The 24,175-nt window shown below is 34.5% G+C and overlaps 1 protein-coding gene across 3 annotated transcripts; it reads left to right on the top strand.

The window, feature by feature from the left end:
* The first annotated feature begins 6 nt into the window (after positions 1-6).
* Lrif1 (ligand dependent nuclear receptor interacting factor 1) lies at positions 7-22,423 on the top strand. Of its 3 annotated transcripts, none has more exons than XM_010606028.2 (4): positions 7-281; positions 11,303-12,809; positions 13,956-14,228; positions 21,944-22,423. In XM_010606028.2, exons 1-4 carry the CDS (start codon positions 214-216, stop codon positions 21,998-22,000), a joined length of 1,905 nt encoding a protein of 634 aa, XP_010604330.1. In that variant the 5' UTR covers positions 7-213; the 3' UTR covers positions 22,001-22,423. The 3 variants fall into 3 exon arrangements, with proteins under 3 accessions (XP_010604330.1, XP_010604329.1, XP_010604332.1); XM_010606027.3 differs by lacking the exon at positions 21,944-22,423 and adding an exon at positions 15,120-17,845; XM_010606030.3 differs by lacking the exons at positions 11,303-12,809; positions 21,944-22,423 and adding an exon at positions 15,120-17,841 and having other exon boundaries at positions 202-281.
* Positions 22,424-24,175: the final 1,752 nt, after the last annotated feature.

The raw sequence follows: 24,175 nt of genomic DNA, 5'->3' as shown, positions 1-24,175 counted from the left end.
GGGCGGGGCTCTGCCGCGAGCCTTCCGGTTTCTCAGAATTGCACCGCCTCTTTTCAGAGGTTGGGAATACGCAGTTCACCCAAGCCAGCCGGCGCTCTCCGTAGTTGCTGGCAACTGCAGCCCAGTATTTTCTCGCTCCAGTTCTCTCTCTTAAGAAAACCCTGGCGGTAAACTAGCCACGTTCCTAGATGTACTGTCCCTCACCCCTCTAAAATGTCCAATAACCTACAGAGAGTCTTCCTGAAACCCGCTGAAGAAAATTCAGGCAACGCCTCGCATTGGTAAGTACTGGTTTTGAATCTCCACGCGCCTGCCCCTCGCCGATCTCTCAGCAGGACTCCAGTCCGTGTTGTTCCCTGATCTCTGCAACTGAAAGGCGTCGGTCCCCGCGGGTGCGCCGCTCTTGGGGGAAACGCTTGTCACTGCCGAACCGGCGCTTTGAGAGCGCTTTCTACTCGGAAAGTAAACCTCCTTGGAGCCCGAGGCAGTTTGCCATTGCCCGGGCTGCGCAGGACTCCAGTGGCTCAAGTTTCAAAGGCAGAGAGTAGAGCTCCACTGGAGAGGAAAACTAACATGGCCGACACTCTTGTGTGGCCAAAACGTTCTCGAAGATTCCAGGCGGAACACACGCAGCCGTCAGTGCGAGTAGCAAGTGCAACCCTGGGGGCGCTGGACCTCCAGTGAAAATAGTCACATTTTTGAACGGAACTTGTTCTAAAACAAGAAAATCAGTATTTTAAAATTTCAGATAATAGCTTTATATGATGAGAAAAAGATGGAGAAATTCACATGTAAAATCAAGGGGTTCGGACAGTGTATTTGAAGCAGGTGTGATGAGAATATCGTGTGTATTGAGGAACAGTGCTTGACATGATATTTTCGTATTTTTATAATGACATTCTTGTAAATTTAGAAAGTAGATAACTTTTTTAAAAGCATCGAAACGGGAACAGCTATTTAAGCAGAATGTTTTAACATAGTACTTGCCGTGGTGAGTAGGTGTATTATATACGGTGAGAAAAAGAGGAGCCAATAGGTGTGCAGAAAATGAACAGAGCATGGAAATTAAAATTAACAAAAGTTATGAAAGGAGGTTAATTCGTATTTGAAGAAAATCAGGCTGCCTGGTATTAATCCCATCGTGCCCATTAGTGTTTATGAGACCAAGTGCCACAGTGTCCAATCTGTAAAAAGTATTTTAAGAATTAAAAGATTGCGTATATGTAAATTATTTAGCACAGGAAAAAAGTACAGAGCTATAACTAATACGTTAAAGAATGCATATTTAATTATGTACAAATTATAGATTATTCTCTACTAATTGTAGCTCAGGACACATGTTTATTTTAATTACAAGTAGATACAAAAACTATGATGGAATAACTTTTTTTTTTTTTTTTTAAAGACATGGTCTCACAGTGTTGCCCATTCTGGCCTCAAAGTCCTATTCTCAAGTGATCCTCCTGCCTCAGTCTCCCTAATAGCTGGGACTGTAGGTGCTTGCTATTGTGCTTTGTGTAATGGTGATTCACTTTTTGTTTTTTGGTACCAGGGATCCAACTCGGGACCTTCCTCTTACTAGGCAGGTGGCGGAATGAATCCCTGGCCCTTTGCTGTTTTTTTAATTTTTTAAAAAAACACTACAAATTGAATTATGTTTTGGTAACATTCATAAGTCTTTCAAGTTCATTAGACACATTTGTTTACACATTGTTTTCTTTATATTTACACCCATTTATTTCTTGATCACTGAGTGCTTACGTGATATATTTTGAACATTTATAAGATCTTTCTGAAGTTAACACTTTATTGGTTGAATAATTAATTATATTCTGTTTTATTTTAATAACATGTATGACATTCAAATATAGGTATGTAAATATTACCTCTATTGGGAATTCAATTTTCTGATTTTTTTTTTTTTTTGGTGGTTCTGACTCGTGGCTTTATTTTCTATAGATATTTGGATTTTTATTGAGTAACTGCTCCTTTCCTTTAAATTTTTGTTCCTTAATATTGATAATAGAATGTTTTTTGCTTGAAGTATCTGATTCATCCAGGCATAAAATGTAAAACCCACATTTAATCTTGTAAGTGGAAAGGAAAAATGTGGAAGATGTTTGTGTATTTAGGTTTGCATTGATACCTCTTTATGTATATGATAGACTATGCTAAATAGGGAAGTGAAGAATAGAATACCAGCCATTTTAATAAGAAAATTTATAATGCTGTGGGTACTCAGGAGAGCTGGTGTAACAAGTTTTATATCCTTATACAAAGGAAGGTAGAGAGGAAGGGAGTTATAAAAACGTTTCAGGCGTGGCTTACTTAGACAGTCTTGCAGTTTGCACAGTTGAAGGTAAATGCAGTGCATATCCAATCAGGAGGAATTAATAAATGAAACCAGCTGTATGGTTTATTAGTAACAATTGGGACTTGCTTGATTTTGAACTTAAGGTTTTGATTTGCCTTGCTAAAAATACTGGACTTCATCTATTAGAAATTGTTCAAAGGATTTTGAAAATTGACATGGTTAAGTGTATATTTTATATAACTGATGGTAGTGTAGATTTGGGGGTGGAGTTTCATGAGTAAGGATTCTATTTGAGGTGCCTTCTCAGAGATTTGGGGAGCCAGAACAGGCAAATACAGAATAAGGATTGGATTCAAAGAAACAGAATGGAAAATAGACCTTGTTAGCAAATTGTCATGAAGAAAGAAGGATCAATTACAGTGCTGTTTTTCTGAGTGGAAATTAGTGAATTAACTGAGATGAAGAACACTATACATTAAGAAAACAATCAGAAAGACATTAATCTGAAACTCGCACAGGGTCAGCCCTGAAAATAGAGATTTATGAATTACTGGATTAGAAGTATAACCAAAGCCTATGATTATATTCCACAGCAATAGGAATTGGGATGTCATGTTAACAGTTGGCATCTATCTGCTCTTAAACCTTCTGTTTTCAGATGTCCAGCTGAAAGTTCTGTCCTCAGCAGGGAGCTTGGTTTTGTTAGAAAGATAATGTATCATAATCAGTTCAGTGTACTCAGTTGTGCACGTTTTATTGTGTTTAATTTTATGATTTGTATAAAAATGGTCAGGAGAAACAAACATTATGCAGGCTAAGTGAAATCTGTCATTAAGCTGTCGATTTCTGTGTGTGAATTTTTGAATCCTATCTGGTTATACTAAATACAGAATTGGGTAGGATTGTTTAAAAATACGTAATCTGTATAGGTTATTTAATATTTGAAATGTTCCCCATTTCTCAACTCTAAAATGTGTTTTTTTTTTTTTTCTTTTTTTTTGGTTTTTTTTTGAGACAGGGTCTCACTTTGTAGTTGAGACTGACCTGGAACTCACTATATAGCCCAGACTGGTCTCGAACTCAGTCTCCCAAATGCTGGGATTACAGGCATGCGTCACCACACCTGGCTGACTAAAATGTTAATCACAATAACTTCTTTGCTGCGCAATGAGGATTAGAGTTATTGAGAACTATTATAATGGTGTTACTGCATTCTGTATATTATAAAACTAGGTATTTACATATATTATATGTATGTATATAATGTTGTAGTAGGACACAAAAGGGTCCCCTACCAGTTGAAAAAATGAATTTTGCAAAAATATCTATAAAATATTCATTAACCTTCAAAGTTTTTATTACTCGTTTTCTCATGCGTGAATGCTTCATATCAATATTAATAAAAATGGTGCAAATTAGATAATATCAGTAGGTTTAAAAGTTCTTTTTTATAAAAATATTTTTGAGATTGATTTTTGCTATATTGACCAGGCTTGTTTTGAACTCCTATACTCAAGCAGTCCTCCCACTTCAGCCTCTCTAGTATTTGGGATCACAGCTGTACACTGCCACAGTTAGCTTGAGGCTTTTTTGTTTGTCATCTCATTTTCAAAAGGTCTATCTGATTCATTTTCTTATTTTTGGACCAATTATATATTTTAATGAAAAATGGTAACTGTTGTGTTCCCAGGCAGTAAATTCATTTTATTTCTTCCATCCTTTCTTCCTTTCTTTTTTATTGGTACGTCGGATCACATTTGGGACCTTGTACTTTCAAGGCAGTGGTACCACTGAGCTAAATCCCTGGCCCCAGTTAATTCATTTTCTTACATAACCAGCCTTATTTTTCTTCCCCACTTACAAATGAAAAGGATTTGAAGGGGTTAAGTAAATTTTCCAGTCAGTCATTTTAATAAGTTGAGAATTAGAGGTTGTATTCTCTCTGATAGATCTCCGTTTTTTCTTCTAAAATCTTTAAATTATATTACTTTTTTGTGTGTATGTGTGTGCTGGGCATCAAACTCGGGACCTTGTGCTTGTGAGGCAGGCAGAGACATCACTATGCTAAATACCCAGCCCTAATGTATATTACTTTTAAAGCTTTTTTTAGTGTATATTAATTACACAGAATAATGGGTTTCATTTTGGCATATTGGTATTCATTTGGCATATGATATCATTTGATTATTTTCATGCCCATTTATCCCTTCTTTCCTTCTTCTCTCACCCTATCCCCTTCTTCATATCTATTAGTTGGCCTTCTATTTAACATATATGTTGCTACACCAATAAACTTAATTAATAATAATAAAAAAATGAAGGGCCTCCTAATGTGTATGTTTTTTTCCAATACAGTTTCTCAGTTCAAATAACAGCTAGTTTGAAATAGCTACACATAGTTGATTCTTTTAAAATGATCAATCTAGAGCAAAGGATGCAGAATCTGATTCTAGTTTTAGTTCTGACATTAGCCAGAATATGATCTTTAAGAAAATTAAAATCTTTGTAAGATTTTAGTTAATCTCTTAAATGGCAATTTTCTTTTTATACCTGAAAAAAAAATAGAGTGTAAGTTTCACCCTGATTTATCATTTTTTTCTCTGTAGAATTCTGTATTTGTTTTAATTCTTAGAACTCATTCTCTTTTGTTTCCAGGAAGCCATGGATTTAAAAAAAAATTATAGTTTGTAAGATTCAATTCAGTGAACACCATCTGTAATATTTTTTGCTGTATTAGATACAGAGGACATAGATATGAATAGAATAACCTATTTTTATGGAATTAATGGACTATAGTAAATTACATGAATCTCTACTGATTTGGAAGAAACTGCATTTCTCTTTTTGGAAGGGAAATGGAGGAAGGGGAAATTAGTGATATGAAAGTATGTGTAGTAGTCATAAAAATGTCATGTGTATAATAGAAACACAGAGAGTATCTGATGTAATCTGTGAAGTATCAGAAGTCTGGGTAATTTGTTTAATTGCCAAGTCAAAAAATGCCCTTAGAAAGGAAATAAGAGAAAAGAAAAACATATGAGAAAATGAAAAAATGGAAATAAAGTATTTGTAAATAGGGAAGGGAGGAAGGGGTGAAGGGAGGGCAGGGACAAGGGGAAAAAATGAGAACCAAGACCTGTCATGTAAAGGTACAAGATCCCAATGATGAATGTATCTGTACTGTATACCTAAAATGTACCAATAAACTCAATGAGAAAAAAAATGTCCTTACACAAAATAATGAGTTTTAAATGACTTAAAAGGAATGCTACTTTTTTGAAACTTCAAATTTATTAGGCAAATTTTACTGATAAATGAAATCCATAATGATACTAAAGAAGGGATGACACAACAAAATAGGTTTATAATAGTTTTTTTGAGGTGGTGATGGAAAGAACTGCATCCTTTTTTTTTTTTTGGTACTGGGAATCGAACTCAGGGCCTTGTGCTTGCCAGGCAGGCAGGCTGTGCCTCTCTGAGCTACATTCCTGGCTCTGCATCATTTTAAAATTATATTTTTGATGGTTTATTAGGCTTGGTATTACTGATGTAGTCTCTCACTTTCAGGAATTTGTGTTACTAGGGAAAACAATATTTAATTCTTTTTTTAAAGCAGGTAGCAGATAAAAGACAATAAAGATGGTATTATATAATTCCCAGCATTAGTGGCACTTATGGGAATGTTTTAGGAATTACAGAGTTGAAAGAAATTGACTTTGAGTGACTATCAGATATTTCATTTAGAAGATAAAATTTCACCTCATTTTATGTTGTTGGCATACACCAGAATAACAAGTCTTTGTGGTAAGAGCAGAGATTTTGTGTAGAGAAGTTGTAGATGATACTGTTTTAAAGATTGATTGGGGCTACATACATTATAGATGGTTTTTAATGGCAGACTGAATTGACCATGAATGAATATTGAAACTTTGAGCAAGAAAACAAAAGGATGAAAAGAATATTGATGTGCTGGAGTAGTAGTCAGTGGTAGTTGCAGTGTGAGCAAGTAGACATCAAAACAAAGTACAAAGTTGCAATGAAAAGTACTAGATACAAAGTGAAGAGGGCTGGATTGGGCAGTGGATGTCACAATGGTGAAGATAACATGAGTGAAATTTGTTAAAAAGAGTAGACTTAGTGATTCCTTCTGTATACGTTTCTTTTTTCTTGTGTATGGTTTTTTTTTTTTTTTTTTTTGATATTGGGGATTGAACTCAGGACCTTGCACTTGCAAGGCAGGCACAGCACCATTGAGCTAAATTTTTGGCTCTACATTTCTTGACTGTATATCTTTTGTAAGCATATATACACAGGGTCTTATGGTCAAATCAAAAGTGAATAGGAAGAATGGTAAATATAAATCAGAGATGACGAGTTGATTTAAAACCTGTTTCATCTGGAAAATAGTGCACCATGTGGTAGGGTATAGCACTAGTTTTTTTATATAAGTTCACCTTGTTGAATTTAAAGAAGTGTATTAAATGAAAATGTCTGGTAAGACATCACAATATTGGTCAATATTGAGAACAGGAATGAAAGGATATAACTATAGGAGTCACTATTAGAAAATAGACATGAGAAGGAAATAGGTGAAATCATAAAAATTGATGCCATCATTAAAGAAAAATATCTTGAAGGAAAAAAACAGGATCATAAAATACTTGAGGCTATAGTTATGCCAATAATTAAAAATGCAGAAAATGAGTAAGAAAGGGATCATTATGAGAGTGAGGAGAAGAAATTATGCATAATGGAAGCCATGAAAGGGAAGAAATTCCAGATGGAAGGGATAATTAGCCAGTAGTATCAGTACAGTTGAGACCATGTTGGAATGGGGACAAAGAGAGATTTGACAGTGAGGATGTACATGTTAATCTGAAATAGAGAATCATAGGACAGAAAATAGACTGCAAAAGAGTGGACTTCAAGACAACTTCCTGGAATGTCAGTTTTCAGTTGTGGTTTGTTAACAGTGTCTGCTAACTTTGTATCACTGAACTTGGCATGTACCTTGTGATCATTTTTCTAACTTTACATTACTTAGATATCTATATTGATAATCTCTTTTTTATCTGGTCTTGCAGTACAAAGATCTCTTTCTCCAGTGATCTTATTTTTCATTCTGTTGCAATCTTTCACTTCTGTAGTGCTTGTTAGCAGATGAAATTGCTGAGCCTACAAGATTACTGATTCCTAATTTCTGAGTGCTAGTTCCTAGATTTCTAGCTTTGCTGTTTAAATATTCCTACTTTTTTTCCTTTGGTCCTAGGACTTGAATCCAAGGCCTTTCATCTAATAAGCATATCCTCTTTTACTACTGAGCTACATCTTCACCCTTTACTATATGCTGTATTTTAATTTACCTGTTCAATAATCCTTTTAATCTTTGCATGTTAGCATTGTATTCTCTTTTCCTTCCTATCCAGTTTAGATCCATGTTTCATTGTTTTAATAACTCTTATGGATACCTTAACTTCTATCGGTCCTTTTTGATTTTTGTTGCATCCCCCTGAAGCCACCCAAATTCTGGAACTCTGCAATGTGATTTCTTTCCTTATGGCTAGTAAGTGAAGGAAAATCTTATAGGAGCACAGATTGGTGAGACTAAATTCATAATCACCACCTGTCTCCCTGGCCACCACTACTACCTGTTAACTCTTAATATTTTGGGGGGCCATCTTATTCTTTCACAAAGAGGGTTTAAAATTTTCCGTTCTCGTCAAATTTCTCTGTTTGCTCTTATTCTTGGTAGATGGTGTCATGCTTTTCATACAAAAAATAAAGGCCATTAGATCAGAACTACAATTTTCTGACACTAGAGTTATGAACTTACCTGTAAATGTACCTAACATATACTTTAGTTCTGTGGAACGAGATACTTTTTCAGCATTACTTAAGATGCAGTCCCTCCATCTGTCTTCTGGTTCTCATTTTCTGCTGCCTTCTCATTCTGATCTGCTGCTCCTTAATTATCAATTTCTTTCTCTTAACTGGCTTACGTGAGCATTTGTTTATGTCTTGGTTCATCTGATCTTAAAAAAAGACCATTGGCCATGTTGATGCATGCCTGTAATCCTAGCATTTGAGAAGCTTTAAGAGGCAGAAGGATTACTCTTGAGTTTGGGGTTGGTCTGGGCTACATAGTGAATTCAAGACCTCCTAAACTAGTTGTTGAGACCCTATCTCAAAAAAATGAAAATAAATACAATAATAAAAGGAGGATTCCTTCTTTGACTCTATATTCTCCTGTAGGTCCCTGTAGTTGCCTGTCTTTCCCTCTTCAGCAACTTCTTTCTTTAATCTACTTTTATTAAAGCCATTAATGAGTCCCATACCATTATTTCCAGTGTACATTTCTAATCATCCTACTTGGCCCCTCACAAACTTTTACTGTAATTGTCCAGTTTTCTTAAAATCCCATCTTCCATTGACTCCTGTTCCATCACGAGCAATGCTTTTCCTTTTGTTATTCTAAATATAAAGGGAAGCCACTGTGATGTTTTAACAGGGAATGACCAGTTTTGATGTGCTAAATAAACAAAAGGGAAAGGAGATACATATGACTGAAAGTAAAAAGTTCAATTATGAAGCCAGAATAGTGTAAGCCAGAAATGATATTTGCCTGGACTAGAGGCAAATACATGAGAAATTTAAGCAATATCAACAAAGAGTCTTTGATAGATTGGATATAGGAGTTAAGGAAGGATTTGTGTGCTGTGACTTAGGCATCTGTGATAGATGAGATGCCCAAGAATTTCAGAGATTTGGGTGAACAGATAAATTCTAGCCATGTGAAGTTTCAGGAACCTTTAAGATTCTTATAGGAAACATTAAGAGGGACATTTAGATACACACATCTGAATCTCAAAGGATCTACGCATACAAATACTAGGATTGTTAATATGTAAGTGATCATTTAATTAATTCATTTATATAAATTAGGAAAGAGTACAGAATAGTAAGACTTTTCCTCTTTAAGTAGGATGAATTAGCAAAGAAGACAGACAGCCTTGGAAAAAGAACAAGAAAAGAAGCAAACGTTTTTGTATTACATTAAGTGCATCATTTATCTCAGTTAATAATTGCTTATACACATCATGTACTCAGTAATTTCAGGGATTATGGGATGATGTAGTTGAAAATGTAGCAAATACTTTCTATAAAGGGCCAGAGTGTAAATATTTTAGGCTTTGAAAATCATGTGATAATCTGCTATGACTTCTCAGCCCTACTATTGTAGCCTGAAGGCAGCCATATACAAAATATTTAAAAATGAGTATGACTGTGTAATAAGAAAGTTTATAGATACTGAAATTTGAATCTCATATAATTTCATGTCACAAAATGTCGTTTTGACTTTTTTTATTCATTTAAAATATAAAATATATATTTAAAATGTAAATTTTTAGCTTGAGGATTGCACAGTAACAGAGTAGACCAAGATTTGGCCCACAGATGATAGTTTTTAATACGTATTTCCTCTAACTCAGCCTGATGCTTGAACTATAACACCACTCAGTGTATTTTCACTTAATGAATTCATCTTGAATAAGTTCTTATCTGTTTTTGTTGTTATTATTGTTTGTTTGTTTTTGTTTGCTTTTTGGCCAGGAGTCAGGTTATGAAAGAGTGGATTTTCTTCAAGCCCCGAAAGCAAGAATTCAGACTTTTCTTAGCATTTAGAGATATAATTTACTAAAAGTCAGTATAACATTTTGTTATTAATACCTGAGAGTTTTTAAAGTACACCTAATAAGTAGAAAAACATGACATTACACTTTTGAGAATCTTAATTATCCTTTGTCTTTATATTTTTTCCTTCATTTGGTTTAGTCATCTTCATTTGGTTGTAATGTGTCTGTGGACTGTGGACTCTGCATTTGTGTTGCAAAAATTTAGCAGGAGAGACAGTATATGCAAATAACTTTGATATCCACAACTTGAGATATAAATCATGAAGCAGATTAACTGGTCTAATATTATAGGTTAATTGTCAAAGGAAGGTCAAAGATAGTTAAGTTGGCTAGAGAGACTTATCTCTTGAGAAGTATTATTTATACTGAGATTTGAAGTCTATGAAGAATTAGGTGGGGTGGAGTTTCTAGGTAGAGTGATAAATCCTGAAATGTCATGAAATCTCCATATTTCCCAGGAACTGTAAAACTCCTTTAGATATAAATACTTTGAGATGTCTATATTCAAGGGACCCCTTAGTAATTGATTATGCAAGCTTTTCTTGAAGTAGAACAACCTGTATTAAGAAATAGCTCATAAGCATGGGTATCAAAATTAGCTATGTTAAAAAATGTTGGTTTCCATTCTGTTCATCTTTATTGAAAACTATTCAGCTAAAATTGCCATGGTATTGTATGTATGAATTGATAGACAATTTTATCAAGAAATATTTAGCACCAAACCTTAAATGTGCTGAAACAATAAGCAAGTCAGAAAATAGTCTTAGCATAAGTAACTGTTAAGTCTACAGTATAAAAATGTGGCAAACTAAGCTGTCAGCATGAGATTAAAAAGAAAAAGGGTAACAGTAGGACTTGTGAGTCTTTGTCAATGGGAAGAAGATAGAACAGAGTTGGGAGAAAGAGTGAGGGAAACAATAAACATAAGTAGAGGCAAAATGAGAATCTTGTACAGTAATAGTAAAAGAGGAGAACAAGAGAAAAATTTAAAGAAAAGGAGAAAGGATGCGAATAGTTTAGAAATTTATTCTAGTAGCATTATATCATGTAGAATAAAATAATAAATGTTAATATTTCATACTCATTGCTTAATTGTGTGAGGTCTAAACCAAATCTGACTATATCTTTATCTCTTCTTCAGAATCTTTGTTTTACAATATTTCACTTTGAAACTGAAAATAGGAAATTATATACTTTTCATATTTAAGATAATATTTGCAAATTAATTTAATTTTAAAATAAAATGTATATACCATAGTATATTGTATTTATTTACTCAAAATGTTCTTTTAAGTGTTTCAGGCTGCATGTACCAAGTAGTTCAGACGATTGGCTCGGATGGAAAAAATCTTCTGCAGTTACTTCCAATTCCTAATTCTTCTGGAAATCTTATTCCGCTAGTTCAATCTCCAGTCATGTCTGATGCTTTGAGAGGGAATACAGGAAAACCAGTGCAAGTTACTTTTCAGACTCAGATTTCCAGCTCCTCTACAAGTGCATCAGTTCAATTGCCCATTTTACAGCCAGCCAATTCTTCAAACTATTTTCTTACAAGAACAGTAGATACAAAAGAAAAAGGTAGAGTTACTTCTGTGGGAACTGAAAATTTTGTTTCATCATATTCTAAGGTTAAGAGTCATGGTGTGAAAATTGATGGACTCACCATGCAAACATTTGCTGTTCCTACCTCAACACAAAGTGATTCATCTTACATTGTAGTCAATTCCCCAAGTCTTCCAGTGAATGTGAAATCTCCAGTTTTGCCTTCTGGGCATCATTTACAGATTCCAGCCCATGCTGAAGTGAAATCTGTACCTGCATCATCATTGCCTCCTTCAGTTCAGCAAAAGATACTTGCAACTGCAACCACAAGTACCTCAGGAACAGTTGAGGCCTCCCAAATACCAACAGTTATTTATGTATCTCCTGTAAATACAGTGAAAAACGTAATTACCAAGAACTTCCAAAATATTTATCCAAAACCTGTTAAAGAAATAGGAAAACCAGTGATACTAAATACCACACAAATTCCAACGAAAGTTGCTACAGAGACACAATTAAAAGGTGGTCAGCATTCTCAAGCTACTCCAGTGAAATGGATTTTTCAAGAAAATCTACAGCCTTGTACTCCATCTCTTGTTCCTGTTAAATCTTCAAATAATGTGGCATCAAAACTTTTAAAAAGTTTTGTAGATAGGAAAAGTTTGGGAGATAGTACTATAAATATGCCATCGCTGAGTACTGTCAGCTCTAGTGGGACACAATCTATGAGTGTGCCTATAAAAGATAATGCATTGGTTATGTTTAATGGGAAAGTCTATCTGTTGGCTAAAAAGGGAACAGATGCTCTGCCTTCACAAACTGACCAACAGAATTCTGTTTCTGTTGATGCTTCATTAAGAAAAGACACACCACAGGTAGTGAGTTCAAATCCAGTTACAGAAATATCCAAAGAGGTTGTAAATATTGTTTTAGCTAAAAGTAAATCTTTCCAGATGGAGATAAAATCACTTTCAAATACTCATCTTTCTTCCATGGTCAATTTAAGTTCAGAGAAGAATAAAAAAGTGGAGAAACCATCTCTTTCTACCACAAACCCAAATACTATGAACCAATCCAGTAACTACCCAAAACAGAGTAAGACTTTATTCACAAAACCACTCTTTCCAGATGGATTTAGTACAGGACAGAGTGCCCCGAGAAAAAGAAATATCATCCAGAGCATAGAGAAAATAAGTTCCTCAGTTGATGCAACAGCTGTTACTTCACAACAGTGTGTTTTCAGAGACCAAGAACCAAAGGTAATTTTTCCATGTCAGGATATTCTTCTTATATATCTATATAGAAATTTTTCCTTTCTTAATTTTCAAACTTGTCTATGATACCCGTCTCCCTCCTCCCATCATCACACACAATTAAGTCAAAACTTTCATCCGAGTTAATACGTGAATGCAATTGAGAGTCCAAGCCGTATCTTTCTCTTAAATCATTTGGCCTGCATATCTTCAATACAAAAATCAAACAACACAGAACAAGGTCAAGGTTAGGAGAGTTAGGAAAGGTGATATGACTTGAAAAAATTAATAAAATTGTATATATACACATGCAAATATGTGCACATACATATATATTTAGTAGCCTACTTTTAGTAAGGGAGGAGATTAGTATGCATATAGGAGGGCTGGGATATTGCTTTCTATTTTGTGTGATGTTGGTGGGGAGATAATCAACAGTTTTTTTTAAGGCACAATGAAAAGGGGAAGAGGGCTAGTAAGAACCTTTTAGTCATTTGTGGAAATAGATTTTATCTGCATATTTGGTAGGATTTTGTTGCTTTTGTTATGCTTTTTTGTAGGCAATTTTTTCTTTTTTAAAATCTCCTAATTCCTTATCCATCTACTCAACATACTCACTAGCAACATACACAGTTCCTTTGTGTTCTGAAGTTACATGTGTATGTGTGCGTGCTTACTAAATATTTGTACTCATCTTTTCCTTGTTTATGTAGAGGTAATGTCAGTATAAGGTAATGCTACTTTGTAATGTCAGTATTTCTCCCCTTCAGTACAGAATTTATTGAGTTCCAGAGATGGAAGGAGGAAAATTCTGATAAGTACAAGGTTGATTAAAGACATATGACTTTTCTAGGAAACTAGTTTATAAATAATGCTACATAAATTATTATTAACTTGTCATTAGTGTCTATTCTCATTTCAGTTGATTGGAAATGGGCCACCTGTTACTCTTTAGTACAACAAATTAAATGAGAAATTGTAGAGGAATGTTTTAATTTGAATTCAATTTTTGAATGTGGGTGGTAAGATAAAAGTAGTACAATCCTTTAAAGCATGATACATTCTTATGGGAGATTGAATAGTCACTTAGTTGCCAGTCTGATAAAATAACTTGAGTAATGACCAGCATTTTTTGTGTTTTCTTAATTCCAGATCCAGAATGAGATGGCATCGACATTAGAAAATTGTACTCGAGAAAGCAAGGTGGAGAAAGATTCTCAAGAATGCATTAATAAGGCATCACATTTGAAGAGTGATGCTGAATTTAAAAAGATATTTGGTCTCACTAAAGATTTGAGAGTTTGCCTTACTCGAATTCCTGACCATTTGGGCTCTGGAAAAGGTTTTGATTACTTCAGCAGTTTGGTGAAGAGTGGTACATACAAAGAGACAGAGTTTGTGGTAAAGGAAGAGGAAAAAAACCAGGTAATAACAGATTTTAAAGTGTCTTTTGTGGGTACTACAAAGATATATGGATGTATTAGTTTTCTTGATATGCTTTTTAGTCTTGTGTAGTTAGTATGAATGATGATTGTTACCAAGTTTACAAATACATATACCAAAACAGTGTTTAAAAGAACAACATATACACAGACAAAAATGTGTCCCCATTTAAGATTTTAAGTTATTGTTCATCTACTGTTTTAGTGATTTAATTAATTATCCTACTTTGGAGACTTTATGTAAAGGAAATAATTCAAATATAGTAAATATAACCTGGCAAATTGAAGTATTTAACTCAGTACATTTTAATCAACCTGTGTGGCCATTAATAATGGAAAGAAATATCTCTGTAAATTTACCTATTATTACTATACTTATGAATGAATACATCATGATTTAGTATTCCAGACTTCAACCTTTCCAAATGAAAAACATCCACATATGCCCACTCTGCAAAGAAAAAGAAAAAAAAAAAATCAGTTTTTTATCTCAAGTACTTACAAGTTCTATTATATTTTGGTGGTTGGTCACTATGGCTTACCATATGTGACTTGAACAGTTGAATTAAGCAGTGAAATAAGCAGAGACTGTGATTAGGTACCACACAGTGAGACCCATTCCTTTTTTTTTTTCTTTGATACCTGGGATTGAACTCGGGACCTTGTGCTTGCAATTCAGGTGCGGTGCTACTGAGCTAAATCCTTGGCCCTGAGATCCATTTCTTTTGTGCTATAGTTATCCCCAGGAAATTTCTTTAAATTCAGTTAGATAGCTAAATATGTGTATTTACCAACTTTGTTAAATTTGAGAGTACAGTATGTTATGTATAAGCTATGGCAATAACTTTTTAAAATCTTTTCCACATTGCAATAGAATTTTGGTAAGAAAAGAAAAGCAAAAACCATTAAGAAGATGGATCACACAAAGAAGAGAAAAACTGAGAGTGTTTTTAACACAGTCACAAATGGGGAAACAAATGTCACCACTTCTGAAACCCTTAGCAGTATTTTCTCAACTTCACATATATTACAACATGACATTCTCCCAAGCCACAGCAAAACCAGAGAAGAAAAGAGAACCAATATAAAATACTGTTCCCAAGAGAAGCAGCAGAAAGGTACATTGAACTCAAATATAATGTTTGAGCCAAGTCATTCCTTTAATAAAAATTATACTGAAGATATTTTCCCAGTGACACCACCCGAATTGGAAGAAACCATCCGAGATGAAAAAATAAGAAGACTTAAACAGGTGCTGAGAGAGAAAGAAGCAGCTCTTGAAGAAATGCGTAAGAAGATGCAACAAAAATAAAATGTCCTATACTTAAAGACTTCAGTGTAATAACTTTTAAAAATAGGCCTTTTTATTAATAAAGTAGTCACCCCGTATCTACCAGGGATATGTTTTATGACCCCCAGTGGATATCTGAAATCAAAGATAGTGCTGTACCCTGCAGTTTTTGACAGCCACTCCAGTAACCGAGACAGTGACTTAAATACCAGTGTGGATACCATGGACAAAGGTGTGACTTATATTCTGAGCAGAACAGCGTAAGATTTCATTGCACTACTCAGAATGACATAAAACTTAAACTCAGGAATTATTTCTTCCTAGAGTTTTCCATTTAGTATTTTGGACACCACTGAAATCAAAACTAAAAGACTACTGTAAGTTAATTATAGATGCATTCTGAAAGTGTTTTTAAATATGAAACTTTCATCAATAGATTACAAAATTTTATTTAAGGAGTACAGAAAAGCTTGATTCACATGATATATGACTAATATACATGAGATACCTGAACCATTGTCTTTAGATACCTTTTTTGGAAGGAAAAATTCTTTATTTTTCTATTGTCTTAACTGAAGTTTGAGTATTTGTACCGGGTTTTTGTTATTGTATCTTTAGCTAAATTTCTCATGTGTTGCTTCAACAGTAGTTGTTATATACTGTTGAAATCCTGCAATTCAAGAGAGGAAATAAGCTGTAAACATAAGTTTACCATTGAATTTGTATATGTACTCTTGATCTTATGCATAAAATGATGATACTTTCTAGTCACCAGTTATTTTGTTAATTTCATGAAAGAAAATATATTACACAGCAGCATTATTTAAATGTTGAGATATTTCTCAAGTGTGAAGGATACTTACAACTCTACAAAGTTATTTTGTAAATCCAAAACAGTATTTAGAATTCAGGCTTTTTGCGTATTTAATGTATTATTAGCTTAAAGTGATGTATTGTTAGGCAGCAATTCATTCTCTTTCTCCATTTCCTTTTTTTTTTTTTTGTATATGTGCATATGTTAAATAGCATGAAAAGTAGATCTGAACACATTTAATACTTTTTAACCTGTATACTTTCCTTAATAGAGTGGTACTTTTTCTGTCTGGCTAATTTTTGATTTGGGAGAGATTGAGGGAATAGTGTGGGCATAGGGATTAAGAAGGGAGAATATTAAAAATGATTAACAAGTCCTAGAAATAAGACACATTTAAGAAAAACTACAATGACAATAAAAGAAAATAGAAAATACTGAACAGGAGGGAAACAAGTCCATCAACTAGGCTCTTTTTAGTAGCAGCTTTATTGAAATATAATTCACATACTATAAAATTCACCCTTGGAAAGTGGTTTTATTTAAAGGTGTGCAGCTACTAATACTTTAGAACACTTTCAACATCCTCGAAGTCATGACCATTAGCAATCACCTCATTCCTCATTCCCCCATCTAAGCAACACTATTGAGAACATTTTGTATACATGAAATTATATAATTACTTTTGTAACTTATTTCACTTAATGTTTTCAAGATTTGTTCACATTGTAGCATGAGTAGATACTTCGTTATTTATTGCCAAATAATATTCCATTGTACTGTTAACAGTGATTCCTCAGTATCTGTGGAGGATTGGTTACAGAAACTCCAAAGATATCAAAATCTATTGATGTTCAAGTCTCTTATATAAAATGGCATAGTATTTACATATGTTATGTCCTGTATGAGTAATATATAGATATTACTTATAATACCTAATACAATCTATGTATATAATACACTGGAGAATAATGACAAGGAAAAAGTAGATATATTTGGTTGATACAATGTTGTTTATGTTATGGATAAAGTGGGCTGCTTGTACCACACTTAAATGTTCATCTCTTAAAGGCATTTTGTTTATTTCTACTTTGGGCAACTTAAAATATTTCTGTGAATGTTAATCTACAAGTTTTGTGTGAACAGTTTCCAGTTCTTTTGGGTATATACTTAAACATTTTAATTTTTGAGTCACACAATAACTCTTAGGCTTAATATTTTGAAGCATTGCTAAACTATTCCATTCAGGTTTTGCTCCCCCACCTTCACTAAAACACGTTTTGTCAAAGTCACCAGTGATTTCCATGTTACGCTGTCCCCGGGTTAGTTTCAAGCTTTGTAGTTTATCAGTAGAAAAAAATCATTGCTTCCTTTCATAAATGTATAAAGTATAACAGAAGTAATGTATGCATATTGTGGAAAATATAGCAAGCTAAAATATTAAAAATTAAAATACACTCAAAAATTAAAATATCAAGCTTCCATTATTGAAAGTTTATCACTTAAGACTTAAATGTGTTTTTTCTGATCTTTAAATGTGCTCCCTCTGAATATATGTGTGTGTGTGTGTGTGTGTGTGTGTGTGTGTGTGTGTGTTAGCAGAATAAGGTTCTTTACTATTTTGTATCCCACTTTTGACGTCAACAATCTTCAGCTCTTCCTCTGAATAAGCTTTTATCTATTCCAGTATTGATGCCAAATGTTTGTTTGTTTTTACAAAGACCAGGCAGTTGTTCCCTTTCTTTTTTGATCTACTTTTGCCTCCAGAAGACTATACGTATACCTCATTAAATGGCTCATTCTCATTCCTTTCATTTGCCTTTCTGCTTCTATTCATTATTTTGGTGACCTCGTTCAGTTTCATGGCTTTAAATGCTACATATTGACAAGTTGCAGCTTTTTATTTTCAAATGTTTCTTACATTCCAAATTTGTATAGCAAACTGCCTATTTAAATCTTAAGTGTCTTAATAAATATCTCAAACTTACCCAAACTGAAATAATGTTCTTTTCTCAAACCCCCTTTACTTACAATTATCCCCATTTTAGCTAATGACATCATTACACCAGTTACTCAGGCCAAAAAACTTATACTTGGGTTGGTTCTGTTTTCACAATACTCCAAATCTGACCAATTTCTAACCCCAGCACAGTGATTAGCAGTGTAATTATTAATAGCCTCATAAATGGTCTCCTTCCACCAAGAACTGATCTTAAACACGTCACTCCTCATTACACTTCAGTGACTTATTTCATGTGCAGTAAAAGCCACAATATGCTGAGGGCCAGAGATCCAAAGTGACCAATTTAAATTAGGTGTTGTCCTTTCAACTTCCTTTATGTACTATTATAGTTGCATAAGCTATTGTTTTTGTATAGCTAGAGTGGTCAACGTTCTTCACTCAAAAAATTAAGATCTGAAGGAAAAGCAGGGATTAAATAAGGAAGAGAGAAAGTAAGTGAAAAAACTTTCCCAACATGGGAGATAAATCCAAAGGTTCTAAGGAAGGCAGGAGAGAGTGAGATATATACACAAATAAAAATATAAAAGTAGTCAGGTGTGACTGCAGAATGAATGTGCTATAGATTGTTGAGCCAACTTGGGTTTTTTTTTTTTTTGAGAGTAATGTCATTGTATTATGTGGATACTAATAGTACTTTTTCCTTATGCTTTAATTAAAATATGTTTTTAGGTTCTAATTCTTAAGCTTCTGTTATTTACAAAACATTTATCTTCATAGTTCAGAACTCACTTGCTTTCCTTCCTTAACACTATGAGTTCTTCCAGCTGCCTACGCAGGCCTTGTTTCAGTTCAGAAGTTTTCTTCTGTTAGGTAGCTTACTGTTTTAGACTCATACATTATGGACTCTCATTCAGGGAGACGAATGAGGCATTTGTTAGATCTCGTCTCATTTTTATTTCTCATTGTTGAAATTGTTTCACATCATTATTTTTAGAGCACCGTTCTACTTTTAGTGTTTTTCATTAATTTAGTTTCTGCTAATGTGTATTAAGTCTCCTTTTATTCTTTGTTGTTGTTGTTGTTGTATACTTCTGGCTTTTCCTCCTACTCTCCCCAGTTGGGTGGCAGCCATTCAGTTTGGGTGGGATTGACCGTACTCAGCTCCAAGAATAAGTCCTGATTTGTCTAAATTAGAGGCTCCTAGATTTTCTTGGTTCAGAGTTTTAGTATTTTGCATGTTTATTCTTTAGATCCCTAGACAAAAGGAATACCTAATAGTTTTGTTTACTACTAAGGTTTAGGCAACTCAGTTTTCTATTTGCTGCACTGTGCATTAATAACTAATCAGTTTTAAACAGTGCCTATTTTGTGGTTCTCCAGGTCCAAATAGGCGTGTTTGTTTTTTCTAAGCACTTACATAGTTGAAATCTATATCTTACCCAGACTGACCCCCTGTGTGGAACCCTGGGAAAGAATCTTTTAAGATCATTCAGGTTGTTGACAGAATCTAGTTACTGATGGTTGTAGGACTGATGTTACCCTTTTCTTCCAGGTAGTGTCAGTGGAACACCAGATTGTATCCCTTGTGGGTTACTATACCTTCAAAGCCAAGCCAGCAATGGTACATGAAATTCTTTGATTTTTGCCTCCAGCCATAGAAAGTTCTGCTTTTAAAGTGTTCATATGATTGTATTAGGCCTTCCTGAATTCAGCTGTGTTTTGCCATATAATTTAGTATAAGCACAAGAATGTATTATATTCCAGATCTTGTCCCCACTCAAAGGAAAAGGTAAAGGTCATGGATGAAGGTTATTTGAATGCTACCTTCGTATCTAGAAATGGAAGAAAAATATTTCAATTTCATCTTTTTATAAAATCTTTTAAAATGGTGTGACACTTAAGATCCTGCTCAACTTCTTAAGACTTTGAAATTAAATTACACACTGCCACCCTCAATTACTGTTCCACACTAATTGGAATACAGTACATTTTATCACAGCAACTTCTAACATATTGGCCTTATAAAGATGTGAAATATAGCATAATTTAATGTTAAAGATTAAACTAGTAGTAGTTCATGTACACTCAAACATACCTAACCACCCTAAAAGATTTAAAGATACTGCATATGTTATCTTTCATTGCTATAATATGTACCTGAGATAATTAGATAAAGTTTATTTTGGCTCACGGTTTCAGAGGTTTTGGCCCAAGGTTGATTGGTTCTGTTTTTCTTGGGCCTGAGGTGAGGTAGCACATTATGGTGGGGAGCACTTGGCACAGCAAACTGCTTACCTCATGGCCAGGAAGCAAAACAAGGAGGAAAAGTCTCTAAAGCTGGTCTAGTCAAGTTCTCCAATGTCCATTATATTGCTAAATCTAACACCTAATTCTTCATCTTCTCTCAGTAGTACTTGATGCTTTTGATCAGTCTGTCATTATTGAAATGTATTATTTACTGCCAGGATACATTATTACTCTCATTATTTCCCCAAAACCTCATTGGTTACTTTTTATCAACCTCTCTGGCAAATTTCTCCCCTTCTCTATAGTCTCCTAATGGAGTGACTTATTACTCAATATTTTTATTTTACATCTCTATTTAGTTGATGATTTAATCTAACTTTTTTTTGGACCAGGTATTGAACTCGGGTCCTTGCTCTTGCGAGACAGGCAGTGGAACCACTGAGCTAGATCCTGGCCCTAATCTAATTCTTAAGGATCAAAATACCCACCTCTGTCTGGACTTTTAAAATGGATCATAGATGTAAAATTGTGAACTATAGGAAGCATGTAAACATAAGTTGTTTCAGAATATTAATCCAAAGCAATAGGTATGTGGCTCTCTGAGAAGCTAGGGGTACACAGGATGAGCTAGCAATTGGAGGAAACCCTAAAATGCAGGTAATTAGGTAAGTAATTGAAGTAAGATTCTGGCACTGAAAAAATGGCAGCTCAGAGTTTCAGGGTCGGGGGGTGATCTTCCCCTTCCATGTAGTGGTAAAAAATAACAGCATTATCTTATGAGAACTAGCTTTGCTACAGTCCGAGCAGATGGGAGATAGAACAATAGCCAAGTGAAGAGAGATGAGTATGGAACTTTGCATCTTTCTGTCTGCATTTAGACAGGGTTGGATTGGAAAGCCATCTTTGTAGCTTCCTACCCCTTGCTTCAGTATAACAAATAGGAAATGATCTTGGGCTGATGTGGGGCAGGAAGCCATCTTGCGCGATTCTCTGAATAGGTGCAGAAAATTCTGACATTTTTTCGAAACTTCAAGATTAAAGTATGACTGTGCTACTTGAAAAAGTGACTACCTACCCTAATTAGAATAGGCCTGGCCAAAAGGTAACTGACATGGTAAAACTAAAATCATGAGATCAGAAGTTAGACACCATCCACCAGTTTGTGAGAGACTGAACTCTAGGCCAATGCTAAAATTCTGGTGTTACAGACTGAAAGAAGTGGTTTGAATGTAGTGGCAGACAGTGAATTCAGATGATGCTTTGTGGTGGGAGAGTTTGGGTCTGAGTGTATTTCTGCAGGAACTAATGAAAGGCAGGATTTCAGTGGTCCTGAAAACACAGTCCTTGTGCATACATTCCCTATCTGGTCTGTTTGGCTCCATTCAGACTGAAGACGGAGCTGCACAGACACTGGCCAGCAAAACTTCGAGAAGTACAGCCTGAAAATTTATGGAACGCTAGCCCATGATCCAGACCTGTCTGTGGATTATACAAGTGACAGAATTGGAAGAAAGTCTGGATTTTTCTAATGCCCTCTCAGGTATATAAATATTTAAGTCAGTAAGTGGAATATAATTCACCCACTTCCCAACCTGCTAAACTTCCCATCCGTGACCTCAGGGTGGTGAAGATCACCCTCCTCTAAGCCCTATAATACCTCTTTAATTTGGATGGAGGAGGAAGAGAACTCTGGACTTACACTCCATTGTAAATACCAGCCCAAGAAGGATTATTGGACTGACTTCTTTTTCAATTTTTAAGGTGTTCCCTTTTCCAAACACTGGTGGGGTATTTGTATATTAATAACATGACTGCTAGTTATTGCTTCTATAAATTCTTAGCATGATGCATTATGTTCTCTTAGAAGAAGGGCTATTTTATAGGATATTCTAAGTTAGATTTTGTTACTTCCTTAATTGGATTCAATTTCCATGTGTGTCCTCACTTTACATTTATATTTTTCCCCATCTCTTTTCTCCCCTCACACACCTACTAAAATCTCTCCTCTCTCTCCTCTTTTTGACTTGTATATAGATATCATTATAACCTTTTTCTCTTTCTTTCTCTTTTAAAGTGTATGTGTGGGACATGTGTATAAGCAACTTTAAGTGTTAAGTCTTGATTTTGCTTCTATACCATCTTTGATTTGTCAGGTTCTCCACCAAGAGTTGAATCTTATAACTTTGTTTCTGCTAGTTTATTAATTGAGTCCAATTTCTCTATATCTTCTCTTTCCATTTTCTTCTTTTCATTCCTCACATGACTTCTCAAGTCTTCTTGTTATAAAAATATTATAAAATCATATTTTTATCTTTTTAATCTTTCCTTTTTATTTAATTTTTCTTTTTCTTCCCATTTACCACGTTAACCATTATTATTCTTTTGTCTTCCTAGATTATTCAAAGAATAAAGATTTTTTAAAGCAAGCTTTAAATTGTATGTTGATATGTGATTGGTTCTTTGGATCATCTTATTACTAGTAGTTTGTCTCTCACAATGACATATAGGAATTGTAGCTAGTATTTTGAATAGGTTGAGTTGGAGCCTTCCCACTGAATCACAAAGCTGAGGGCACATCACAAGAAGAAAGTCACTTGCTAAACAGATCTCCAAAATAGTGACAGAGCTTTCTATCTCATTTGATTTATAGACTCCAAAACAAAAACAAGAATCATGAGAAAAGGCAAATAGATCCTTCCAAAAATGATATCTCCCCAAAAGGTGATTCCATAGATATTGAAATGAGTAAAATCCCAGACAAGAATTTTGAAAACAATTTAAATGATAAGGAAATCAAGGAAAAGATGAAGTATTGAGTGAGTCAATTACTAAAATGACCAGTGATCCTAAAGAAGGTGCTGAATAAATTAAGGCAATGAAAGGCCACTTCAGCAAAGAGATAGAGGTTCTGACAAAAGAAATCTCAAAAAGGAAAACTTCAGTAAGTCAAAACACTCAAAAAGTCAATTCTTCCATACCTCCCTCACTCACTCCATCCTCTCCCCTTTCTTTGGTACTGGGGATTGAACTCAGGACCTTGCACTTGCGAGGCAGGTGATGGAACCACTGAGCTAAATCCCTGGTTCCCTCCCCACTTTTTTATTGGTGTATGTTTATAATACAGAAGGGTGATGTTGATGTTGGGGAATTGGTAGCATGCATACAACATATCTTGATCATTTTTAATCCCTTTATACCTCTCTTTCTTACCTCCTCCTCCCCCTTAGGCCTTTCTTCATCTCCAAAATTTTGCCCTCTTATTTCCTACCTTCTCTTTATTTATATTTGGTGATGATATAAGAGAAACCATGCAACATTTAACTCTCTATGTCTAACTTATTTCACTTAGCATTATGGTCTCAAGTTCTCTTTTCCTGAAAATGACATGAGTGTTCTTTTTTATAGCTGAGTAATATCTCACTATATCTACCACCTTTTCTTTGTACATCTATCTGTTGATGGACTTCTAGGTTGTTTCCAGAGCTCAGCTATTGTGAGTTGCAGTGCTATAAACAAAAGTCTTGGCAGTAGACAAGATCATTTAGAAAAGAGTATATCAAGACTTGAGGATGGATGAACCAGGACATTCAGTGAATCATAATACAAAAGAGCAGTTGA

The sequence above is a fragment of the Fukomys damarensis genome, unplaced genomic scaffold (assembly GCF_012274545.1).
Source record: "Fukomys damarensis isolate Sample0158 unplaced genomic scaffold, DMR_v1.0_HiC HiC_scaffold_33, whole genome shotgun sequence".
In the NCBI taxonomy this organism is placed as follows: Eukaryota; Metazoa; Chordata; class Mammalia; order Rodentia; family Bathyergidae; genus Fukomys; species Fukomys damarensis.
This window is presented reverse-complemented; position numbering and strand designations above follow the sequence as displayed.

Excerpts from the sequence above, each read along its gene's own strand:
- Lrif1 (XM_010606027.3), top strand. The coding sequence starts at position 214 with ATGTCCAATAACCTACAGAGAGTCTTCCTGAAACCCGCTGAAGAAAAT. Across the intron at positions 282-11,302 it reads TCAGGCAACGCCTCGCATTG|TGTTTCAGGCTGCATGTACC; the intron begins GTAAGTACTGGT and ends TGTTCTTTTAAG. Across the intron at positions 12,810-13,955 it reads TCAGAGACCAAGAACCAAAG|ATCCAGAATGAGATGGCATC; the intron begins GTAATTTTTCCA and ends TCTTAATTCCAG.